Below are 22,385 nucleotides of genomic sequence, written 5' to 3' on the forward strand. Positions count from 1 at the left end.
GGTCTCCTGGTGGAGGTAGGACATTGGCCCCCTGCCTTGTTCGTCCAGAGGCTCTCGTGGAGACACACCACACCACCTGGCCTATGGTGACCACCTGTCCCCGTTTGCTCAGGACTCAGGGAGTTCCCAGGGCACAGGACCTCCAATTCTAAAGTCAGGAATGTCCTGGGCAAACCCTGATGAGTTGGTCAACCTAGCCTGTCTCCAAAATAGCAAGTCTGGGCCAGAGCTCATCTGCCTCCCATCCTGCTCTGGACTTGGCTGCCTAAGGTACCATCTGACAGGAAAAGCAGCGAGGTAGCTGCTATGAAAAACCTCCCAAGGTGCCCTGCCCTATTTTTAACAGCTCTGCTCCATCCTTTCAACAACCCCCTTTCCTCTCAACTATGAGACACTGTACAAAGCAAGAGAAAAGGAGGGGATGAAAAGATGGTTCTGGGGTTCCTTCCAGACAGCCCCTATCTTAGGGTTCAATTAACATCCCCAGGAATGCAGAGCATCCCTGCGCTGCTCTTCGGCTCTGGGTTCCTCTTTACTGAGTTAGTCCACCTGACAAAGCTTCCCTGTGGCTCAGGAGCCAACGTGGGGTGGGGGGGCACTGACTGTTCCACCCCCAGGGCCAAACAACATGTCACCCTAAAGCTACTCAAGTCTGACTTAGGTATCACTGACACAGCCTCCTCTGGTTCCTGGCCTATTTTCCAGAGTTGGTTTCTTGCATAATTGATAGACAGAGCAGGGGGTAAACCACCTTGTCCCTTGACAACCTGAGGCATCAGAGCCATGGGCCAGTGGGTTGGGTGCCTTGAGGACACAGGATCTTGGAGGCAGGGCAGCCCCGCCCAACAAGAGCTGCTTTATTCCAGGGAATTCCCCAGGGCTGTGTGAGAAGCCAGCCCCCGCTGACCCCACAGGGCACCCGCAGGACCTTCCTGTTGAGCTTCTGCTAGTTCTGACACACACACACACACACACACACACACACACACACACACACACACCCATCAGGAATGTTCCCTCAGTCCAGCTTAACCTCCTCCGGGAAGACTCTAGCCCCGAATGTCCCAATCCTAGGATGAGAAGCATCTGTCCATCCTGCTCCTTAGACAAAGGGTCTTGAGCGTCTGCCTGGGAGGAGACGGACACTCAGAGATGGTCTCAGTCACGCTCTGTCCCCAGCTGTGGACCCAAAAGGGCCTGTGAAGCTCAACAACAAACATGCTGCCGTCCACAGCCAGGCACCATGGCTGGGCCACCAGAGAATTTCTGTTGGGAATGGAATCTGGAGCAGACTCCGCAGTCAACCATTCCTAGATGAAAGGAGCCAGAGGCCCTGGACACCAGCACCACAGCGTCTCCACCCTGGGACCGCCTGTGGGCCGTGCAGCCTAGGGGACGGTCTGAGGAAGGCCTGGCTCTTGCACGCTCTGCGAGGAGAGCACCAGGCCACCTCCATAGCTCCATGCCACCTGCTTCCAGAGATGCAGAGAAGACCAGCGGGCCCCACTGCCTGGGAGTCTTCTCTTCCCCACTTCTAGGGAGCAGCTCTGCTGCTGAACAGCGCTGGAGAGCTGCAATTATCGAGACAGCACAAGAGCTATTTTGGGAAGGAACCGTCCCGCTGCCAAGGCTTTTGACTTCCTAGACTAAAACAAGATGCAAAAGGAAAGGGCATGAGGGTGGAGAAGAACAGGGAGGAAATTTCTCTGGCAAGAGCATCATCTCCTGAAAGAGGGGAAATACTAGCCCCTTCCCAAAGATATAGACTTGCATTAAAGGGTGAGCAAGAGGCTGGCTGTTAGGATGTCCCCGGCTTTGGGAAGGAGCGGGTGGCCTGACCACCTCCCCCCAGTCCCCTGCTGACTCCCTCTCTCTTAAGATCCTCCAAGAGCACTTCTTCAGTCTACTGTAGTTATTTGGACATTTGAGCACCGACTACTTCATATTGTTGTTTCAATGTTTCCTGTCCCTGTGTTATCTCCCCATCCAGATGGTAAGTTTCTCAAAGCCAAAGCATGTGTGTGGCTTCAGTGTCTTCTCCAACAGCGCCTTGCAGGGCGCTAAGCATCTGAACAGTAACTGTTTATGGAAGGAAGGGAGAAAAGGAGGAAGGACGGAAGGAAGAAGGAAAGGCAGGAGGGAGAGAAGGATTTACCGTCTCTCACCGAGATCATCTCTAAAAGTAGCTGCTCACACCCACAGCTGAGCTCAGGGCCCAGGACTAGATAAGCAGCCATGGCAGAGGGAGTGGCAGCTGCATTTCTGGCGCCTCCCCTGCAGCTGTCCCGTTATCCAAGCTCAGGCTGTTCTCCTCACACACAATGCCCACCCCCCCCCCGCCACCTCATCTGTTTACCATCTGTAGTCAACTGTCCATCCAGAGCTCGTCTATGCATGGGACCCATCAGAGGCCATGCTGGAGAGATACGGCAAGAGAAATGATGAAGGCAGAAGAGCTTGGACTTTTTTTTTTTTTTTTTTTTTTTTTTTTTTGTCTTTTGTCTTTTTAGGGCCGCACCCGAGGCATATGGAGGCTCCCAGGCCAGGGGTCAAATCGGAACTGAAGCTACACCACAGCCACAGTAACCCTGGATCCGAGCCATGTCTGAGACCTATACCTGAGCTCACAGCAACGCTGGATCCTCAACCCACTGAGTGAGGCCAGGGATCGAACCTGTGTCCTCATGGATACTAGTCGGGTTTGTTAACCACTGAGCTACGACGGGAACTCCTAGCTTGGACTATCTTTAACAAACATGGGCCAAGAAGAATGAGAGTACTTATGGGAACAATGCATGGTGAAATCAGGACGCTCTTGGCCAAATTCAGGACACAGGGCTGCCAAGAGCAGGGTTCACCTTGTGCCTTTCCAAGCTGAGGACTCAAATAGTGTGTAACCCAGAAAAGCGTCCCCTTTCTGGAGTTCCTGAGGCTGGAGAGGGGCGAGCCAAGTGGGGATGGAGCCTATGGATCCCAGACTGCCTCCGACAGTGCACCTGGCAGAATTTGTTTGCCAAACCTTTCTCTCCAGTGTTGCAACTAGCTCTCATACTTTTATGCAAATGCCCCTCTAGGGAGATGCAGCCCCATAGGTGCACAGCTTGGCAAGTGGAACACAGGCTAGATTTCTATCCCTGCTTGCCCTCTCTGCCAGGTGCACTTGTGCAGTGAACTACCTGCCCAACCATGGGCAGCAGCTCCGTTCTGTCTCCTTTCACGTCTGCTTCCATTAAAGGGTAAGAGAGGGACTTGGATAAGGGGGAGCATAGGAAGACTGGAAGTAACTTCCCAGGGGCGTTCTTACCTCCTCATCTGTCATAATGGAGAAAGTAGAAGCCAGGCATTCCCAGGGGCGGCAAATGGAATTCAGAGAGTGCCAACAGGGGAGGAAAAAGAGAATTTTACTGAAGCTGTCCAGCGGTCTTGGGCATAACCTGGTCCAAATTCCTTCCTAATGCAAGTGGCCCAAATAACAACAGCTAGCATTTACGGAGTGCTCACTGTTGCCAGGCACCATGCTAAGAGCTTTACATGCAGTAGCTTGCTGAGTCCTCACCAGAACCTTAAGAGGAAGCCATTAACAGATGGGGAAACTAATGACTGGAGAGGTCAAATAGCTTACCCAAGGTCACAGTCAGAGAATAGCAGGCACAGGACTCAAATCCAGTAATATAACTCCAGAGTCTATACTCTAAAAACCTCCTTTATGGAGCTTTGCTCCCCCTGAGGGGCAAGGCTGCTGGCGGGGATTGGATGGCATTCCTGGGGCTCTCTCCTCTCTAGAAACATCCTCTTCCCGAGCCCTGACCTCCCTTGTGCTCACAAGGTTGGAGCATGTTTGGACCCACAACACTTGAAGCAGGAATTCCTTGCTGCTAAGATGCTCTGTATTAGGACTGGTCCCCACCTTCCCTCCCAGTGGAGAGGTCAAGAGTACAAAGTGAGTAGAGGGGGTTACCAGGCTCTGGGGATTCTAGAGTTGGCTGCAGGACCCACTGATGTCCTCGAGGCATGTGCCTAGATATCCCTGGAGATCCTACTTGGGCAGCAGCCAGTAAGTACCTCCCAGGTCCTGGGATGGGGGCTGGAGGAGAGTTCTGAGGAAGCAGAGAAATACACAGGGAGATCTCTCAACCTGAATTAGTTTGGAGTCGGCCCTGAGTAGCACTGTGAAGCAGGTGGTTTGTCTTGGTGGGGCTTTTGTTTGCTTTTTATCACATGGTAGACAAGACCAGCTAATCGGAAAGGTCACGGGCTTAAATTGATCTCTATTCCAAAAGTGACTATTTCCCATTAAAAGGAGACTCTGGAGTATGAAAAAAAAAAGGGCTCCGGGTCCCAAAGGAACAACTCTAATGACAGAATTTTAGGCAAAACCCCAGCATGTGCCATCCTGAAAGATGCAGAGGCTACCCTCCCGCTTGACCCCCTGCCTCCCGACCCCAGACCATGGACCCACAGGAGGGAAAACACAGACCTTTCAGCCACCAGATGACACGATTGTACATTTCCTCAGAGACATCTGAAAGTAACAGAGATTGCTGCTTTTTTTTGCCCCCGCTCTGTGGGATGCACCCCCCCCCACCCCCACCACTTAACGTCTCCCGTTCTGGCTCCACATTTCTCCACCCAGAGGTGCCCTCAGCCCTTGAGGCTCTCCAAAAAGCGCCTCCAGCCGAGAGCTAAAGGTCACCTTCCCACTCTCCCTCTTTGCCCCCGCTGCCTTCGTACCACTGTTGATGCCTCTCCCTTCTTGGCGTCTAAGGCACAGGACACTTAGGTCCCACCTTCTTCACTTCGTTGCCGGAGTATTTGGGCGGACTTTATTCGCTTTACTAGCCCTCACCAGCCTTCACCTCAGCTCAGTTCTTCATCTCCACTCTCCCACCCTGCGAACCACTCTCTACTACCTTCCACTGAAAGGTTAAGCAGCGTTGCCTGGAAGAGTCAGTGCCTGACGCTGGCCCAAGCATCGTCATCGATGTCACTAGCTTGGAGCTCAGAGAAGCTGGTGGGGAAGGAATGGGGCAATGGGCTCCAGGATGCGTCTAACTTTGGCACTGCAGGAGGGCAGCTCTGAGGGTGTCTTTCTTGCCCACCCCAATGCCCCACCTCACTAAATCAGGGCCGCACCTGGGCAGTCTGCTTCTTCACATACCCAAGAAGAAAGCACTAAACCTTTGAATGGGCTGTTTGGAGGCATGCTTGGGGGCCTGTGGCACATCCCTTGATGGTGCCCGGCTTGGAGACTCTTTTGGCAGAGGCGGCGGTGGTGGTGATGGTGATGCTGCTGGTGCTGGTGGCGGTGATGGACTTGCCCTCCCTCTCGGAAACATCAGATCCTCACAGAAAGGGCTTGAGTCCATTTCAAAAAAGGGCAGTGAAGGGTCTAGGGGAGAAGGGGACTTAGGCTCGAAATCAGGTGTTGTTGACCAGCTTTGAGGCATTTCAATTTCAGGGTTGAGTAAGGCCCACCATGAACAGTCAGGCCCATACTTAGGTAAGGACCGAGGGGGTAAGGGCCGAGGGGTCAGTTCCAGTTCTGCATGGACAGAGGGCTTTCCGGAGGGCTCTGAATACGTGGATGCGGATCGTGGGGACCTAAAGACATTTCCTGAGGGTTTTTTGGTGTGCAGCTTATAGGTGGGCTCCGGAGTGGCAGACACAGACGATCTGTGGGGGCTCTCAGACACTGCTCGAGACGTCACATGGGAAGGCAACTGCACCGTCTGTCTCCCAGAGGAAATGGTGACCTTGCGGCCAGCCTCAGTGTCTCCTCGGATTGAGGACTTCACGTTGGCCTCCAGTTTTGATGACATTAAGACCTTTGGGGAGGGTTTGGTTTTGGGGTAGGCAGAATGCCTGTGGATAGACTCAGGCTCCGGGCGCGTAGAAACTCTGAACCCGCCATCGAAATCTTTAAGGACGGAGAGTGTGAGGGAGGATTCCAAGTTCCTATTTCTATGCAAGGCCTTGGGTTCTGTATAAATGGAGTTTTGACGGCTCATTTCCGACTCTTGGCAAGGGACTCTTCTCTGGGTTGTTCGATAGTCTGTATGGCTGCGGCTGCTGCTGTATTCTGGACTGGGGGGTCTCTTGGAGATCTGGTACCAGCAGCAGTGGAACTCTTTTGAATGGGCTCGGTTTGGACTGCAGCATCCTTCGGGTAAACCAAACTCCTACGGCGACCTCTAACCCCTTGGGGACACTGGACCTTGGAGGGTGGGTCATCTTCTAAAATTGTCAAGTTATCCTTCTGGTCTACAAAACTCAACCGGCGAGACGATTTGGCATCTGAAAGTACGGAGTAGCGATTGCTGGCATCACGCCCTGGCTTGCTCTCACCCCCTCTCCTAGTCGATTCCTCTCTGGATGGACTAACGTTCCGTGGCACCTGGACATCAAAGGGAGCTGACCCCTGGGCTTGCTGCATCTTTTGAGGAAGAGAGATGTGGCGGTATGCTTCAGATTTTGACCGGGTCTCCATCCGAGAGCTGGGTGCTCCAGAGAGGCCAGGCCCAGTTTGGGTAGAGCTAGATCGTGGGTGGTCTGGTGTTGAATAGAAGATGGTGGGATGCCCAGCTTCTGATCTTCGAGGGGGTGAAGTGTTGATGGAGGCTGCGCCACTCCGCGGGCTGGAGGAAGGAACATACCCCTGTCCCCGATGAGGGCTTGCGTTCATAGTCTCAGCCCCTTTCTGTGCTGAAACTGCGACCTTGGACCCAACTTTATTTGTCTTGACCATATGATAGATGGTGCCTCTGTGGGTAGATCCCATATTTTACTGGCTGGCTTGTATTGAGGGTCCCAATGGAGCCTGAACATCTACCCTCGGTTTTAAAAGCTGCCGTTCTTGCATTCCCACAAAAGCAGCTGTTGTTCTCCAAGTGTCTCAAATAGTCCCCTTAGCTACCTGCCTGGTGATGTCACAAAGGAAGGAGCCCCCTGTCTAATATCCTAGCCTACCGCCACAACTCATCAGAGAACCTCAAGCAGTAACTGCAAGGAGGGTGTGGATTTGTCTTTGGGCACTGACAAAGCTTTGACGGAGTTCTTAGCAAACCCAGGATTTCCCTGGTGTATAAGGAAGGCTCTAGATCCTCCCTTCCTCTCCCCAAATTCTAGGAATTCCCAGACACACATCCAGAGAGAAGGAATCGGCCTGAATATCCTGCCAAGGCAAGGCTACTCAATCACACTGTGTGAGCCCCCCTTTTTAATAAGGTGTAAAGTTGTCCCAATTTGGTTTAGAACTGCCCTGTACACAGGCCAAAAGATAGAGCTCCAAAAGAAAAAAATATATAGAGCTCTGGTTTTTTACAGGTTTCACACAGGGCTTGGTTGACCCTGGGGTGAAAATCTAGGTTGCTCAAATCATAAAGGCTCACATTCTTGGCCCAGGAGTGAGTGTAGGATTACAGAAGAGATTTGGAGTTAGTCGTTGGTTTCAATCACAAATGGCTGTGTACTTTGGACAATTTTCTTGACTTGCCTGAGACTTGGTTTCTTCACCTGGAAACCACTGCCTGGTAGGTGCATGTCCCACAGTAAATACCAGTGTTGTTTTTCACGATCCCTCCCCCTAGTTCTCCTAAACAGCTAGACTCCAGTTCTTTCTCGATCTGAAGAGTGACTTTCCCACTTGGATAACCATTTTGGCTGAGAGAGACAAGGTCATCTTTCTCTCCCTTTCACGTGCTGGTTCTCTCTCCCACTGTCTGACACAGACCCTACCACATCCAAGATTCCACTATTGACCCTGAAGGGTCATGGCAGTTAGAGGATGGTCAGATTCATTGTTTCTGAATCTTTATATTCAGCCTTATCGGCATGAAATTAAATTTTTTTAAAAACCGGAGTTCCCATCGTGGCAAAGTGGAAATGAATCAGACTAGGAACTGTAGGTTTCAGGTTCAATCCCTGGCCTTGCTCAGTGGGTTAAGGATCCGGCGTTGCTGTGAGCTGTGGTGTAGGCTGCAGATGCAGCTCAGATCTGGCGTGGCTGTGGCTGTGGTGTAGGCTGGCAGCTAGAGCTCCGATTCGACCCCTAGCTTGGGAACTTCCATATGCCATAGGTGAGGCTCTAAAAAGACCAAAAAAAAAAAAAAAAAAAAAAGAAGAATATAAAATACTGGCCCGTGGGCCTACCAGCTCCCTAGCAAAGGGGCCCCAAAGGGGCCCCAAGGGCCTGGTTAGCCTTCTCTTGCAGCCCTTCTGCACCCTGCTCTCCACCTACACCCTAGACTGGGGAAGGAGCTTCGAGGGGGCTTCTGGGCCACCAGCCGGTTCCCTGCTTCCACGGTTGAAGTGATGCCACCAAGAAGAAATGAAAAATGCAAACTTCCCATTTCACTTCCAGAAGACAAGGTTGTTTATAATGGGGAAGGAAAACAGTAGGTGCTGAGCAAGATGATTGGCTCTGGAGGATCTGGCTTGGTATCTTTAGCTTTCCCCACAAATACACCAGATATGAGACATGAAATAAAAGTAGAGTATCAAGAAAATGTCTCATTTTCAGAAGTTAAATTTTATCAAAGAGCTGCACAAAAGAAAAAACTATTGAAAAGTAGAATAGAACTCAAACTACCTAATTATCTACAAATTCCTCTGAGAGTCCCTGTTGTGGTGCAGGGGAAACAAATCTGACTAGGAACCAAGAGGTTGCAGGTTTGATCCCTGGCCTCGCTCAGTGTTTGTTAAGGATCCGGCATTGCCATGAGCTGTGATGTAGGTCACAGACGCGGCTCGGATCCAGGGTTGCTGTGGCTGTGGCGTAGGCCAGCAGCTGTAGCTCCCATTAAACCCCTAGCCTGGGAACCTCCATACGCCGTAGTAGTAATAGCAAAAGTAAAAGAATGGGAGTTCCCATCGTGGCTCAGTGGTTAACGAATCCGACTAGGAACCATGAGATTGCGGGTTCGATCCCTGCCCTTGCTCAGTGGGTTAACGATCCCGCGTTGCCGTGAGCTGTGGTGTAGGTTGCAGACACGGCTCGGATCCTGCGTTGCTGTGACTCTGGTGTAGGCCGGTGGCTACAGCTCCGATCAGACCCCTAGCCTGGGAACCTCCACATGCCACGGGAGCGGCCCAAGAAATGGCAAAAAGACAAAAAAAAAAAAAAAAAAAAAGTAAAAGAAAGATGAAACCATAATAATTCACATCTGCCTTTGTCTCTTTTAATAAAAGAGTAAAGAGACAAAGGATGCTGCACCACAACAGGAACTCCTCAAATAAAATCCTTTGATTAAAAAAAATATATATATATAGCATTTGGCTAACCATTATATCTTGTCTTATAGAAAAGGATAAAAGTGGAAGAGTAGTTACAGGTCAGCTATCTGGAGGACACTGAAGGTAAGCCAGGTTGAAGCGAAGATGGTTTACTGATTTATACTTATTCAATATCTTGTCATCATAAAATTGAGACTGGCTGATTTGAACAAAGCTTTCTTGTGAGACTGTACTTTAAATATGATGGTTTACTTAATTTGGTTGCCTAGGAGGTTCTATTTCTCTTTATAATTTGAATTTCCTCATCAACATGTAACATTAAATATGCTCTCACTCTTCTGATCTTATTAAAATCAGCTCCATTGTTTGAACAATTTTTTTGTATCTTTTTTTTCCTTCATTTTAGGGCCATGCCTGCAGCATATGGAATTTACCGGGCTAGGGGTCGAACTGGAGCTGTAGCTTCGGGCCTACACCACAGCTATAGCAACATAGGATCCAAGGCATGTCTGCGACCTACACCACAGCTCATGGCAATGCTGGATCCTTTAATCCACTGAGCAAGGCCAGGAATCGAACCTTCATCCTCATGGATACTAGTCAGTTCTTAATCCCCTGAGCCATGACCAGAATGCCCTAATTTCTTAAATTTTCTTAATGTTGGAGAAATAAACATTTTCCTTTCAGTGTCTGACTTCAGTACACGTAAACATAAAGGGTGATTTTAGCAAAAATGTTGCAAAACACAACACAGAATCTGGACATTCTCCTCGTCATGAATAGTTTAACTCTGTTAGTCTGAGACACAGGTGGATTCTTGGAGGGTGACTCTCACTTTTCTTGCTCTCTCTGCTGGCAAGAAAAGGTGAAGACAGGAGATCCCCTCACGGCTCAGCAGAAACAAATATGAGTAGGATCCATGAAGATGCAGGTTCAATCCCTGTCCTCCCTCAGTGGGTTAAAGATCCAGCGTGGCTGTGAGCTGTGGTGTAGGTTGTGGACACAACTCCGATCTCATGTTGCTGTGGCTGTGGCGTAGTCTGGCAGCTGCAGCTCCAGTTTGACCCCTAGCCTGAGAACCTCCATATCCGTTGAGTGCAGCCCTTAAAAACAAACAAAGAAAAAAAAGTGATGACAAACATAAAGCTATAGCATACTTTTATTTTGACTGAAAGGCATGTAGTGAGGTCAGGGATGGCCACTTGGTTTGTGGGCTCTGGAGCAGCCAGACTCCAAGAGGTCCCCAATGAGCCTCACTTTCTAGTATTCATGCTTTTATGTAGCCCCTTCCTTCTGAATCAGAGCTTTCCCCATGTAGAATGTAGCAGAAATGACGGTATGTGATTGCTGAGACTAGATCATCATGACACTGTAACTTTTGCCTTGGTATCTTGGATTTCTCACTCTGGGAGAAACCAGCTGCCCTATGGTGAGGACACTCAATGGGAGACCCATGTGGAAAGGGGCTGAGATCCCTAGTCAACGGCCAGGACGAATTTGCTAGTCATGTGAGTGAACCAACATGAAATGCACCCTACTGCAACCTTGTGAGAGACCCTTAGCCACAGCTGCCTAGCTGAGCCAATTCCAAACTCCTGACACACAGAAACTGTTGGAGAGAATAAATGGCTATTGTTGTTTTAAGTCTCTAAGCTTTGGAGGTGATTTCTTATGCATCAAAAGATTATGTAGAAGCCATTTCTCTAGCATCGCATTTCTCATTAACCCAGCACAGAGCCCAATATATAATAAGTCAGAATAGCAACTTACTATTGCAACGTACAAAGCATACTCTGAGATTCCCAACTGTTGAACTGATTGGAAAGCCAGGTCATTCTCTCCCTACAGATCAACTTCAAGATGAACAAAAGTTGCTTGGTGAACACAGAATTGGATTAAGCAGTTATTTAGTATGATGATCCACAAAGGGCAACACCCACCACAGCACACTGGGTGTACCTGCCAGGCAATTACCCACAATGCTTTAGGTGGGCATCCCCAGTGTCTAGCTCCTAAAGCTTCATTTTATTATGCTTCCCTTCTGTTAAATAGTTTTTCTTCGAGTTACAATGAAATTAATTTAATGGTTAATTATAATGATATTCTGGTCTTCTTCCCATTGATTTTCTTTTTTTTCTTTTTAGGGCCGCTCCTGCAACACACCTAAGTGCCCGGGCTAGCAGCTGAATCAGAGCTACAGCTGCTGGCTTAGGCCGCTGCCATAGCAACACGGGATCTGAGCCGCATCTGTGACCTACACTGCAGTTTGCAGCAACACTGGATCCTTAGCCCACTGAGCAAGACCAGGGATCTAACCTGCATCTTTGCTCTAATCATTTTTTTATGGCCACACCCATGACGTGGAAGTTCACAAGCCAGGGACTGAATCTTAGCCACAGCTGTGACCCAAGCTACAGGTGTGGCAATGTTGGATCCTTTAACCCACTGTCTCAGGCTGAAGATTGAACACGTGCTTCTGCAGCAACCTGAACTGCCTCAGTCAGATTTTTAACCCACTGCACCACGGTGGTAACTCCTCTTTAATCTTTATTATTTCCTTCCTTCTGCTATCGTTGGATTTAGTTTGTTCTTTTTCTAGTTCCATAAGTTATAAAATTAGGTAGTTAACTTGAAGCTTTTTTTTCTTTTTATGGCCATACCTGTGGCACATGGAAGTTCCCGGGCTACGGCTGAATCAGAGCTGCAGCTGTAGCCTATGTTACAGCCACACCAGATCCAAGCCACATCTGCAAACGACACCACAGCTTGTAGCAACGCTGTGGCAATCCTTAACCCACTGAGCAAGGCCGGGGTTCCAACCTGCATTATCAGAGACACTATGTCTGGTTTTTAACCCACTGAGCTACCCTCTTTTTAAAATAGAAACATTCATAGCTATAAACTTCCCATTTAGCACAGTTTTTGCTGTGTCCCATAAGTTTTGGTACGTTGTGTTTTTGTTTTAATTCATCTCGTGATGTTTTCTAATGTCCCCTGTGATTGCATCTTTGGTCCATTGGTTGTTTAAAAGTGTGTTGCTGGGGAGTTCCTGTCATGGCTCAGTGGAAATCTGGGTGGCATTCATGAAGATACAGGCTCGAAATCTGGCCTTACTTAGTGGACTAAGGATCCAGTGTTGCTGTAAGCTGTGGTATAGATCCCAGATGCACTTTGGATCCTGCATTGCTGTGGCTTTGGTGTAGGCCAGCAGTTACGGCTCCGATTCAGCCCCTAGCCTGGGAACTTCCATATCCCAAAGGTACAGCCCTAAGAAGACAAAATAAATAAATACATAAATAAACAAATAAAAGTGTGTTGTTTAAAAAGACAACATATGGAAAGGGAGAAAATAGTTTCAAACAATGCAACCAACAAAGGCTTAATCTCCAAAATATACAAACAACTCAGACAATTCAATGGAAAAAAAAAAAAAAAAACCAATTGAAAAAACAAACCTGAATAGACATTTCTCCAAAGGAGACATATAGACGGCCAATAAGCACATGAAAAAATGTTCAACATCACTAATTATTAGAGAAATGCAAATCAGAACTACAATAAGGTGCCACTTCACACCTGTCAGAATGGCCATCATTAATAAGTCAACAAATAACAAATGCTGGAAAGGGTGTGGAAAAAGGGAACACTCCTACACTGTTGGTAGGAATGGAAACGGATACAACCACTATGGAAAACAGTATGAAGGTACCTCAGAAAACTAAATATACCATATGATCCAGCAATCCCACTCCTGGGCATATATCTGGACAAAACGTTCACTGAAAAAGATACATGCATCCCTATGCTCATTGCAGCACTATTCACAATAGCCAAGACATGGAAACAACCTAAATGTCTATTGACAGATGAATGGGTTAAGAAGATGTGATACATATACACAATGGAATACTATTCAGCCATAAAAAAGGACAAAATAATGCCATTTGCAGCAACATGGATGGAACTAAAAACTCTCATACCAAGTGAAGTAAGTCAGAGAGAGAAAGACAAATACCATACGATATCACTTATATCTGGAATCTAATATATGACACAAGTGTGCCTATCTATAGAAAAGAAACAAACTCATGGACATGGAAAAAAGACTTGTGGTTGCCAAGAGGGAAGGGGAGGTAGTGGGATGGACCAGGAGTTTGGGGTTTGTAGATGCAAACTATTGCATTTGGAGGGGATAAGCAATGAGATCCTGCTGTATAGCACAGGGACCTATATCTAATCACTTGTGATAGAACATGATGGAGAATGAGAAAAAGAATGTATACATAGGCATGACTGGGTCACTGTGCTATACAGCAGAAATTGACAGTACATTGTAAATCAACTATAATTAAAAGAAGTGTTGTTTAATTTCCATAATTTAGTGAAGTTTCCAGTTTCCCTTTTGTTATTGATTTCTCACTCCATCCTGATGTGGTCAAAGAAGATACTTCGTATAATATCTATCTTTTAAAATCTATTTAGACTTAATTCGTTGCCTAACATAAGATCTACCCCATGTACACTTAAAAAGACTATATTTTCTGAAGTTCCCATCGTGGTGCAGTGGAAAGGAATCCGACTGGGAACCATGGGGTTGCGGGTTTGATCCCTGGCCCTGCTCAGTGGCTTAAGTATCCATCGTTGCTATGAGCTGTGGTGTAGGCTGCAAACATGGTTGGCTCGGATCCCGTGTTGCTGTGGCTGTGGTGTAGGCCAGTGGCGACAGCTCCGATTAGACTATGTACTCTGTTGTTGTTGTTTTGGGTAGAGTGTTTTGTATATGTCTATGAAATCTAGTTGGCTCATTTAAGTCCTCTATTTTCTTACTAGTCTTCTTTCTGGTTTTTCTATCCACTGTTGTGAGCGGGTTTTTGAATCCAATTATTATTATAGAATTATCTACTTCTCCCTACAATTCTGTCAGTTTTTGCTTTATACATTTTGATAGTTGGTCATTGTTTATCATTGTTATATCTTCTTTCTGTATTGAATCTTTAACTAATATGTAATGTCCTTCATTGTCTCATAAAGTTTGATACAAAGTCTACTTTGTCTGATGTTAGTATAGTGACCCCTGCTCTCTTTTGGTGACTATTTGCATGCAATATCATTTTCCACCCTTTCACTTTCAACCTGTATGTGTCTTTGTTCCTCAAATGAGTCTCTTGCAGATGACATACACTTGGATCATGTGTTTTTAACCATTCTGTCACTCTCTTTTGATTAGAGTTTGATTTGTCTACATTTGAAACAATTACTGATAAGAAGGGTCTTCTATTGTTAAGCTGTTTTCTATAAACCTGACAGGTTTTTTTTTTTTTGTCCCAAATTTCTTGCATTATACTGTCTTCTTTTGTGTCTAGTGGATTTTCTGTAGTGGAACGTTTAGATTTCTTTCTCGTTCCCTTTTGTGTATTTTCTATAGCTTATTTTCTTTGTGGTAACCATGGGGATTACATTTAGCATCCCAAAGGTATATCACTCTAATGTGAATTTACACCACCTTAACTTCAGTAACATACAAAAACTCTGCTTCTTTGTAGCTCCATCACCACTCCTTTCAGTTGTTGATACCACAAAATTGTATCTCTATACATTGTGAGCCAAAAAACCCCCTAATAATTCTTTTAAATGCATAAATCCCTAAAATTATGCAGAGGTGTGGAATTACAAACCAAAGTTATAGTAATACTAGAATTTACACTAGTAACTGCTCTTTTTTTTCCTTTAAACATTAGTCTCTTAAATCATGTAGAAAACAAAAAGTGGAGTTCCCGTCTTGGCGCGGTGGAAATGAATCCGACTAGGAACCATGAGGTTGCAGGTTCAATCCCTGGCCTCGCTCAGTGGGTTAAGGATCTGGCATTGCCTTGAGCTGCGGTGTAGGTCCCAGACGTGGCTCAGATCTGGCGTTGCCGTGGCTGTGGTGTAGGCTGGCAGCTACAGCTCCGATTAGACCTCTAGTCTGGGAACCTACATATGTCGCAGGTGAGGCCCTAAAAAGACAAAAGAACAACAACAAAAAAGTCCATTCACAAACCATTGTTACAATAGTTATAAATAATTGTAAAATTTCCTGGACGTTTACCCTCATTGAGATCTTTATCTCTCCATATAGCTTTGCGTTACTGTCCAGTATCCTTTCATTTCACCTCAAAGGACTCCCTTAAGCATTTCTTATAGGGCAGGTCTGGTGGTTATAAACTCTCTCAGCTTTTGTTTATCTGGGAATGAATTTCTACCTCACTTTTGGAGGACGGTTTTGCCAGATAACTCCTGGTTGACAGTTTTACTCTTCAAGCACTTTTTTTTTTCCTTTTTTTTGACCACACCTGTGGCATATGGAATTCCCCGTCTGGGGATCAAATCTGAGCCACATCTGCAAGCTACACTACAGCTGCAGCAATGCCAGATCCTTAATCCACTGCACCGGTCATGGGATCAAACCAGCAACACCACAGAGACAGCCTGGATCATTAACCCACCACACCACAGTGGGAAAATCCTCTTCTAGCATGTTGAATATATGTATCATCCCACTGCCTTCTAAGCTGAACCTGTGGCATACGGAAGTTCCTAGGCTAGGGGTCAAAATGGAACTGCAGCTGCTGGCCTGGGCTACAGCCACAGCAACGCCAGACCCAAGCTGCATCTGCAACCTACAACATAGATCATGGCAATGCTGGATCCTTAATCCACTGAGCAAGGCCAGGGATCAAACCGGAATCCCCATGGATACTAGTGGGATTCTTAACCCACTGAGCCACAACGGGAACTCCTGAAACAAGTGTTAATGATTGATTTTTTTTTTTTTTTTTTTTTTTTTTTTTTTGGCTATTTCTTGGGCCGCTCCCGCGGCATATGGAGGTTCCCAGGCTAGGGGTCCAATCGGAGCTGCAGCCACCGGCCTACGCCAGAGCCACAGCAACGCGGGATCCGAGCCGCGTCTGCGACCTACACCACAGCTCACGGCAACACCGGACCCTTAACCCACTGAGCAAGGGCAGGGACCGAACCCGCAACCTCATGGTTCCTAGTCGGATTCGTTAATCACTGCGCCACGACGGGAACTCCATGATTGATATTTTGATGCAAGGAGTAAAGGAATGGGAGGAGTCAAAGACGACTGACTGACTGAAATGACTGAGTCATGACTGAGTGGCTGAGTGAACATCATTAGTTGGAAGGGGAATGCTTGAGGATGAAGGAGGTATGTGATTAAGGAGTTCCCGTCGTGGCTCAGTGGTTAATGAATCCGACTAGGAACCATGAAGTTGTGGGTTTGATCCCTGGCCTTGCTCAGTGGGTTAAGGATCCGGTGTTGCTGTGAGCTGTGGTGTGGGTCGCAGACACAGCTTGGATCCCGCGTTGCTGTGGCTCTGGCGTAGGCTGGCGGCTACAGCTCTGATTAGACCCCTAGCCTGGGAACTTCCATATGCTGTGGGAGCAGCCCTAGAAAAGGCAAAAAGACAGAAAAAAAAAAAAAAAAAGAGATATGTGATTAAGACCATGGGTTTAGTTTTGGGTATTACCTGTAAGACACCTAAAAGAAACCCAAATGAAGGCATTGAATATACAGGTAGATACATGAGCTCAGAGGAGAGGTTTGGTCCTAGAGTTGCAATACAAATCTGGAAGCTGTAAGCACACAGAGGCTAAGTGAAGCAATGGGAGTGAGTAAAGTCTCTTAGGAGGAAAACTTGGAGTAAGAAAAAGTAGAGGTGGACCCCAAAGGAAGCTGAGATGGAGTAGCCAAAAAGACAGAAGGAAAACCAAATTGTAACACCCGGGAGCCCAGGGAATAGTCTGAGAGAGCAAACTGGACAATGAGGCCAAAGAGTGGCCCTGGGATTTAGGAATGTGGGCGTCACTGGTCATCTTGGGACTGCTAGAGAAGGGAATGAGTAGAATTCAGATTATAGCAGGGAGTTCCTAGAGTTCCTGTAATAGCTCAGTGGTAACGAACCTAAATAGTATCCATGAAGACTAGGGTTCAATCCATGGCCTCTCTCAGTGGGTTAAGGAACTGGTGTTGCTGCGGCTGTGGTGTAGCCCAGAAGCTACAGCTCTAACTCAACCCCTAGCCTAGGAACTTCCATATGATGTGGGTGTGGCCTTACAAAGACAAAAAATAAAATACAATAAAATATAGTGGGGAGTTCCCGTTGTGGCTCAGTGGGTTAAGAACCTGACTAGTATTCACGAGGATGTGGGTTTGATCCCTGGCCTCCATCAGTGGGTTAAGGCTCTGGTGTTGCCAAGAGTTGTGGTGTAGGTTGCTGATGTGCCTCTGATCCCATATTGCTGTGGCTGTGGTGCAGGCTGGCAGCTGCAGCTCTGACTTGACTCCTAACCTGAGAACTTCCATACGCCGTGGGTACGCCCTAAAAAGAAAAAAAAAAAACTATAGTGGGTTGAAGAGTTGAGTGGGAGGTAAGGCACTAAAGATAGCAGGTGTAGTCAATTCTTTGAAGAACTCTAACTGCAGTGGGAGGAAAGAAATGGGGCAGGGGCTGGAAAGTGATGTGGGGTCCGGGAAATGCTTTTAAGGGGTGGGAAAAATCCAAGTGTGTCAAGCGACGAAAAGAAGCTAACAAAGAAGGGGTTGAAGCTATTGAGAAGGGAGATGATAACCTGAAAAGGTACCTCTGAGCAGACGGAAGATGAGACTGGCCTTGGACAGGAAGAGAGACACCTCCTTCAGTGTAACAGGGAGGAAAGTAGAAAGAATACATTGAGAACAGGTCCACCTCTAGTTGAGGGTAGACTGCTTTACCCACAATCATTCTAGTCACAGAGAGAGATGCAGTCTTGTTAGTAGTTTTGGTGGTGGGAAGTTAGCTCTCATTGGATGGCTTCTAATTTCTCTGTAAAGTTGGAGGTTAAGTCATCTGTTGCAGGAAGCAAAGAATAAAAGTTGGAAGTAGTAGCTGCTGAGAGGAGGAAAAGAAGCATACTAAAGAAATACAGTGTGACTGCCATGTGCATGAAAAGTACCAAGTATACACAGTATCTGGGACATAATAGGTGCTCCAGAACCAGTAAACAATATCTACCAATGTTATTATTGTTAATATTGGCCAATATCACATGGTCACTGGCCAGACAGAAGAGTTCTACTCTGTAAACAAAAACATTACAGGGAGTTCCCATCGTGGTTCAGCAGAAACAAACCCGATTAGTATCCATGAGGATGTGGGTTCAATCCTTGGCCTCACTCAGTGGGTTAAGGATCCAGTGTTGCAGTGAGCTGCGGTGTAGGTTGCAGATGTGGCTCGGATCCTGCACTGCTGTGGCTGTGGTGTAGGCCAGCAGCTGCAGCTCCAGTTTGACCCCTAGCCTGGGAACTTCCATATGCCATGGGTGCAGCCCTAAAAAGCAATAAATAAATAAATAAATAAATAATTATAAACCAGGAGCTCCCATTTTGGCTCAGCTGTAATAAACCTTCCTAGCATCCATGAGGATGCAGGTTTGACCCCTGCCCTAGCTCAGTGGGTTAAGGATCCACTGTTGCCATGAGCTGTGGTGTATGTAGGTCACAGATGAGGCTTGGATCTGGCATTGCTGTGGCTGTGGCATAGGCCAGCAGCTACAGCTCCAATTTGACCCCTAGCCTGGGATCCATATGCCTTGGATGGCCCTAAAAAAAAAAATTATCAGTGCCAATTTGCTTAGGACTTATAGCTTTTATGAATACCAGTAGATAACACTGTAATATCATAACTTATAATTTATCATATGTCTATTAGTTCTTACATTTTTATGTATGTTTGTTTTGTCTCACCAAATAGATTTGGGGTTTTTTTTTGTTTTGGCCACATCCACGGCATGCAAAAGTTCCCAAGCCACGGCAGTGACAATGCTGGACCCACTGAGCCATCAGAGAACTCCCCAAATAAGAGTTTTTTGAGGAAGGACCACGTATTACTAGTCTCTGTATCCTTTAAAGTTTCTTACACATAGTATTATTTATAAAGCAATTTGTTGCAGTTTCCCTCTGGTTACAATGGCAAGCCCCTGCTTCCTTGCTTTAAAATGGTCAAATAAACCTGTACCTTCCTGTTTTATTTGCGCAGGGTAAAATCTGAGGGAGCTGAGAACCATATGAATATGATTATCCACAACAGGAACTACTCCATTTCCACAAGCAAAAGACCTACTACTTACTTACAGATAAATGTTAGCTGGCTGGCAGTGCACAAGAAGCTACATTGGAGAAAATGCTGTGATCTTTCTTTTCAGACCAGTTTCATTCTTCTAAGAGGCTAAGGATATGAGGTGTACAAACTGAATATACTGAGAAGATGTCTGTTCACCTTAAAGAGTTCAAAATATCTTGGTCTTTTATCCCTACCTGTACTTTCATCATGTAGGTCAAGTGTAGCGGGAATGGGAATATGGCAATCCTGGCAAAATAGGAGAGAAATATTTCTTTGTTTTTCTTTTTTTGGCCATCCCATGACATGGAGTTCCCCCGCCAGGGATCAGATCCAAGCTGCAATTGCAACCCAAGCCACAGCTGCAGCAATGCCAGATCCCTAACCCGCTGTGCCAGGCCTGGGATCGAACCTGTGTCCCAGCGCTCCCAAGACACTGCCGATCCAGCTGCTGAACTCCCAGGAAGGCAATATTTCTGTTAAAAAACATGGTTCCCTGATGGCCTAGGGTTAAGGATCTGACAGAGTCACCGGCCCAGCAAGTTCTGCATGCCACAGGCACAGCTCAAAAAAAGGCACAGGTGACTGGCATCAGCTGGTGTTGGGTGGTAGAAATAGCTGATTACCTGTCAAACCTTGTAACAGAAATTGAAACCTCTTTGGGTGGCGGTTGGTTCCTCTTCCAATAACTAAAACACCAAAATATATCTTACAGCTGAAACCTAACTGGTATTAAAAGGAAACGTTTTATTATATAACAGGAGTTAAAGCTTTTGAAAATCTTTATCGAAAAAAAAAGAAAGAAAACACCACCACCACCATCATTCTGGGCACAATGAGAAAGCTTTAAATCAAAAGTACCTTTTACTTTTCAGAAATATGACTGGAAACAAATGGTTAAATGTGCTGCCAACAGCCGTTTCTGTCTATTGTGGCAGCTAAACAAAGTGTGAACCATGGAGCCTCCGCCCAAGGGTGACTGGAGCAGATGAGGGAAGAAGGGAGTTCACGACAGGGATGCTGGAACACAGGCCAGGAGTCCATCTGTGGTCCACTCTCCATCAGTCCGACAAGTCACTCTGATCCAGCACGATTATCCTGAACAAAAAAAGGGAGTTTTGAGTTGGTTTGTATGCTTTTTGGGGGAGGGGGGCCGTACCTGCGGCATATGGAAGTTCCCAGCCTAGGGGTTGAATCAGAGCTGAAGCTGCTGGCCTACGCAACAGCCACAGCCACAGCCACTCGGGATCTGAGCTGTGTCTGTGACCTACACCACAGCTCACGGCAATACCGGATCCTTAACCCACTGAGCAAGACCAGGGATTGAACCTGCGTCCTCATGGATACTAGTCAGGTTCATTACCACTGAGCCTCACCTTATATTTAATTAACTATAATCATTAGCATTTTGGAATTCCTTAATGGGCTCAGCAGGTTAAGGATCTGGTGTTGTCACTGCTCTGGCTCTGGTTATAGCTGTGGTGGGTTCAAACCTTGGCCTGGGTGGCAAAACAAATAAAAACAACAAAAACATTAGCATTTTAAAAACTGAGCAACTCTGAATTCAAGTCTTTGTCATTGGTGTGTATTTAGATACTGGTAAATGTTTAAAGTCTGCTTGTGTTGTCTATAAACAGTGGCCTATCGGAGTTCCTGTTGTGGAGCAGTGGTTAACGAATCCGACTAGGAACCATGAGATTGTAGGTTTGATCCCCGGCCTTGCTCAGTGGGTTAAGGATTCGGCATTGCCGTGAGCTGTGGTGTAGGTCGAAGACAAGGCTCGGATCCCACATTGCTGTGGTTGTGGCGTAGGCCGGTGGCTACAGCTCTGATTAGACCCCTAGCCTCGGAACCTCCATATGCCGAGGAGCGGCCCTAGAAAAGGCAAAAAAAACCCAAAAAAACCCCAAAGCAGTGGCCTATGACTTACAAACATCTGATATTTCCTTACCTGGATGGTTCAGACCAACCCAGTCTCTTCCAAAAACAGGGTTTTAGTTCTTCTTGATGAAATATAGGAGGAAGAAAAAAACTTGATTACTTTCTGGGTCAAGGGGTGCCAGGATTCAGGAGTCACATTAGAACTTCTCTAGCTTAGGGCGGGCTGACTATTTTACCTCCATCAGTTGTTTTCCTCTGCAGAGACAGAAATCTAAAAACACAGGTACTCGTAGTTCCCACTGTGGCTCAGCGGTAAGGAACCCAACTAGTATTCATGAGGATACAGGTTCAATCCCTGGCCTTGCTCAGTGGGTTAAGGATCTGGCCTTCCCGCGAGCTGCAGTATAGGTCACAGATGCAGCTCAGATCTGTATTGTGGCTGTGGCGAAGGCCGGCAGCTGCAGCTCCAATTCAACCCCCAGCCTGGGAACTTCCATATGCCACAGGTGCGGCCCTAAAAAAGAAAGAAAATATATAAAACTAAAAACTAAAAACACAAGTATACTCCTAACACTCTGCAGCTCTCTGCCACAACAATGGACACCACTGATGCTGATTTCACAAAGCCCCTGTATTATGTTCTCAGTAAATTCAATACTAGCTAAATGCTACCAGTCAGGGTCTTGGAGGAAACAGAATGCACCCCCAGGCCCTTTAATGAAGTGACTACTTACAGAAGTGTGGTCAGAGCTAAGGGAGCAAACGAGGGATGGCAAGGCATCCAGGGACTAGCAGCAGTGGGAAGCCATTACCACTCGTAAATCTGAAGGGGCTGGGGGACAGAGGTGCAGCAGGACAGTTACTGGAGCCCAGTGAGAGCTAGAACTGGGAAGGAGAGGCTGCCTGGTAGAGAGCCACCACTTCTACATAGAGACGAGATGCTGAGGTAGACAGTCACAGCAAGTAATACCCCAGCTGCTCTCCAGCACTCTGATCTTTTGCTGGGACCTCCCACTGGCCGAGAGGAAGCCAGCTGGCCAGGAAGCCCAGCAGATGCAGTTCACAAGGGTCACCAGCCTGGGCCACAAAGCAGGACACAGGGAAAAAGGAGGA

General features: G+C 46.9%; 2 protein-coding genes across 2 annotated transcripts in view; both read right to left on the bottom strand.

Annotated features, from left to right (window-relative positions):
* C12H17orf47 (chromosome 12 C17orf47 homolog) lies at positions 4,976–7,860 on the bottom strand. Its single transcript, XM_021066325.1, is given in 2 exon segments — positions 4,976–6,082; positions 6,085–7,860. Coding segments are annotated over 2 exon segments (1,626 nt in total). The 5' UTR covers positions 6,779–7,860; the 3' UTR covers positions 4,976–5,150.
* The window catches only part of TEX14 (testis expressed 14, intercellular bridge forming factor), a 160,430-nt gene continuing 158,163 nt past the window's right edge, over positions 20,119–22,385 (bottom strand). The window contains 2 exon segments of the mRNA XM_021067278.1: positions 20,119–20,489; positions 21,343–21,394. Coding sequence (XP_020922937.1) covers positions 20,453–20,489; positions 21,343–21,394 — 89 coding nt within the window. The 3' untranslated portion in view covers positions 20,119–20,452.

Source organism: Sus scrofa, chromosome 12, assembly GCF_000003025.6.
Source record: "Sus scrofa isolate TJ Tabasco breed Duroc chromosome 12, Sscrofa11.1, whole genome shotgun sequence".
NCBI lineage: Eukaryota > Metazoa > Chordata > Mammalia > Artiodactyla > Suidae > Sus > Sus scrofa.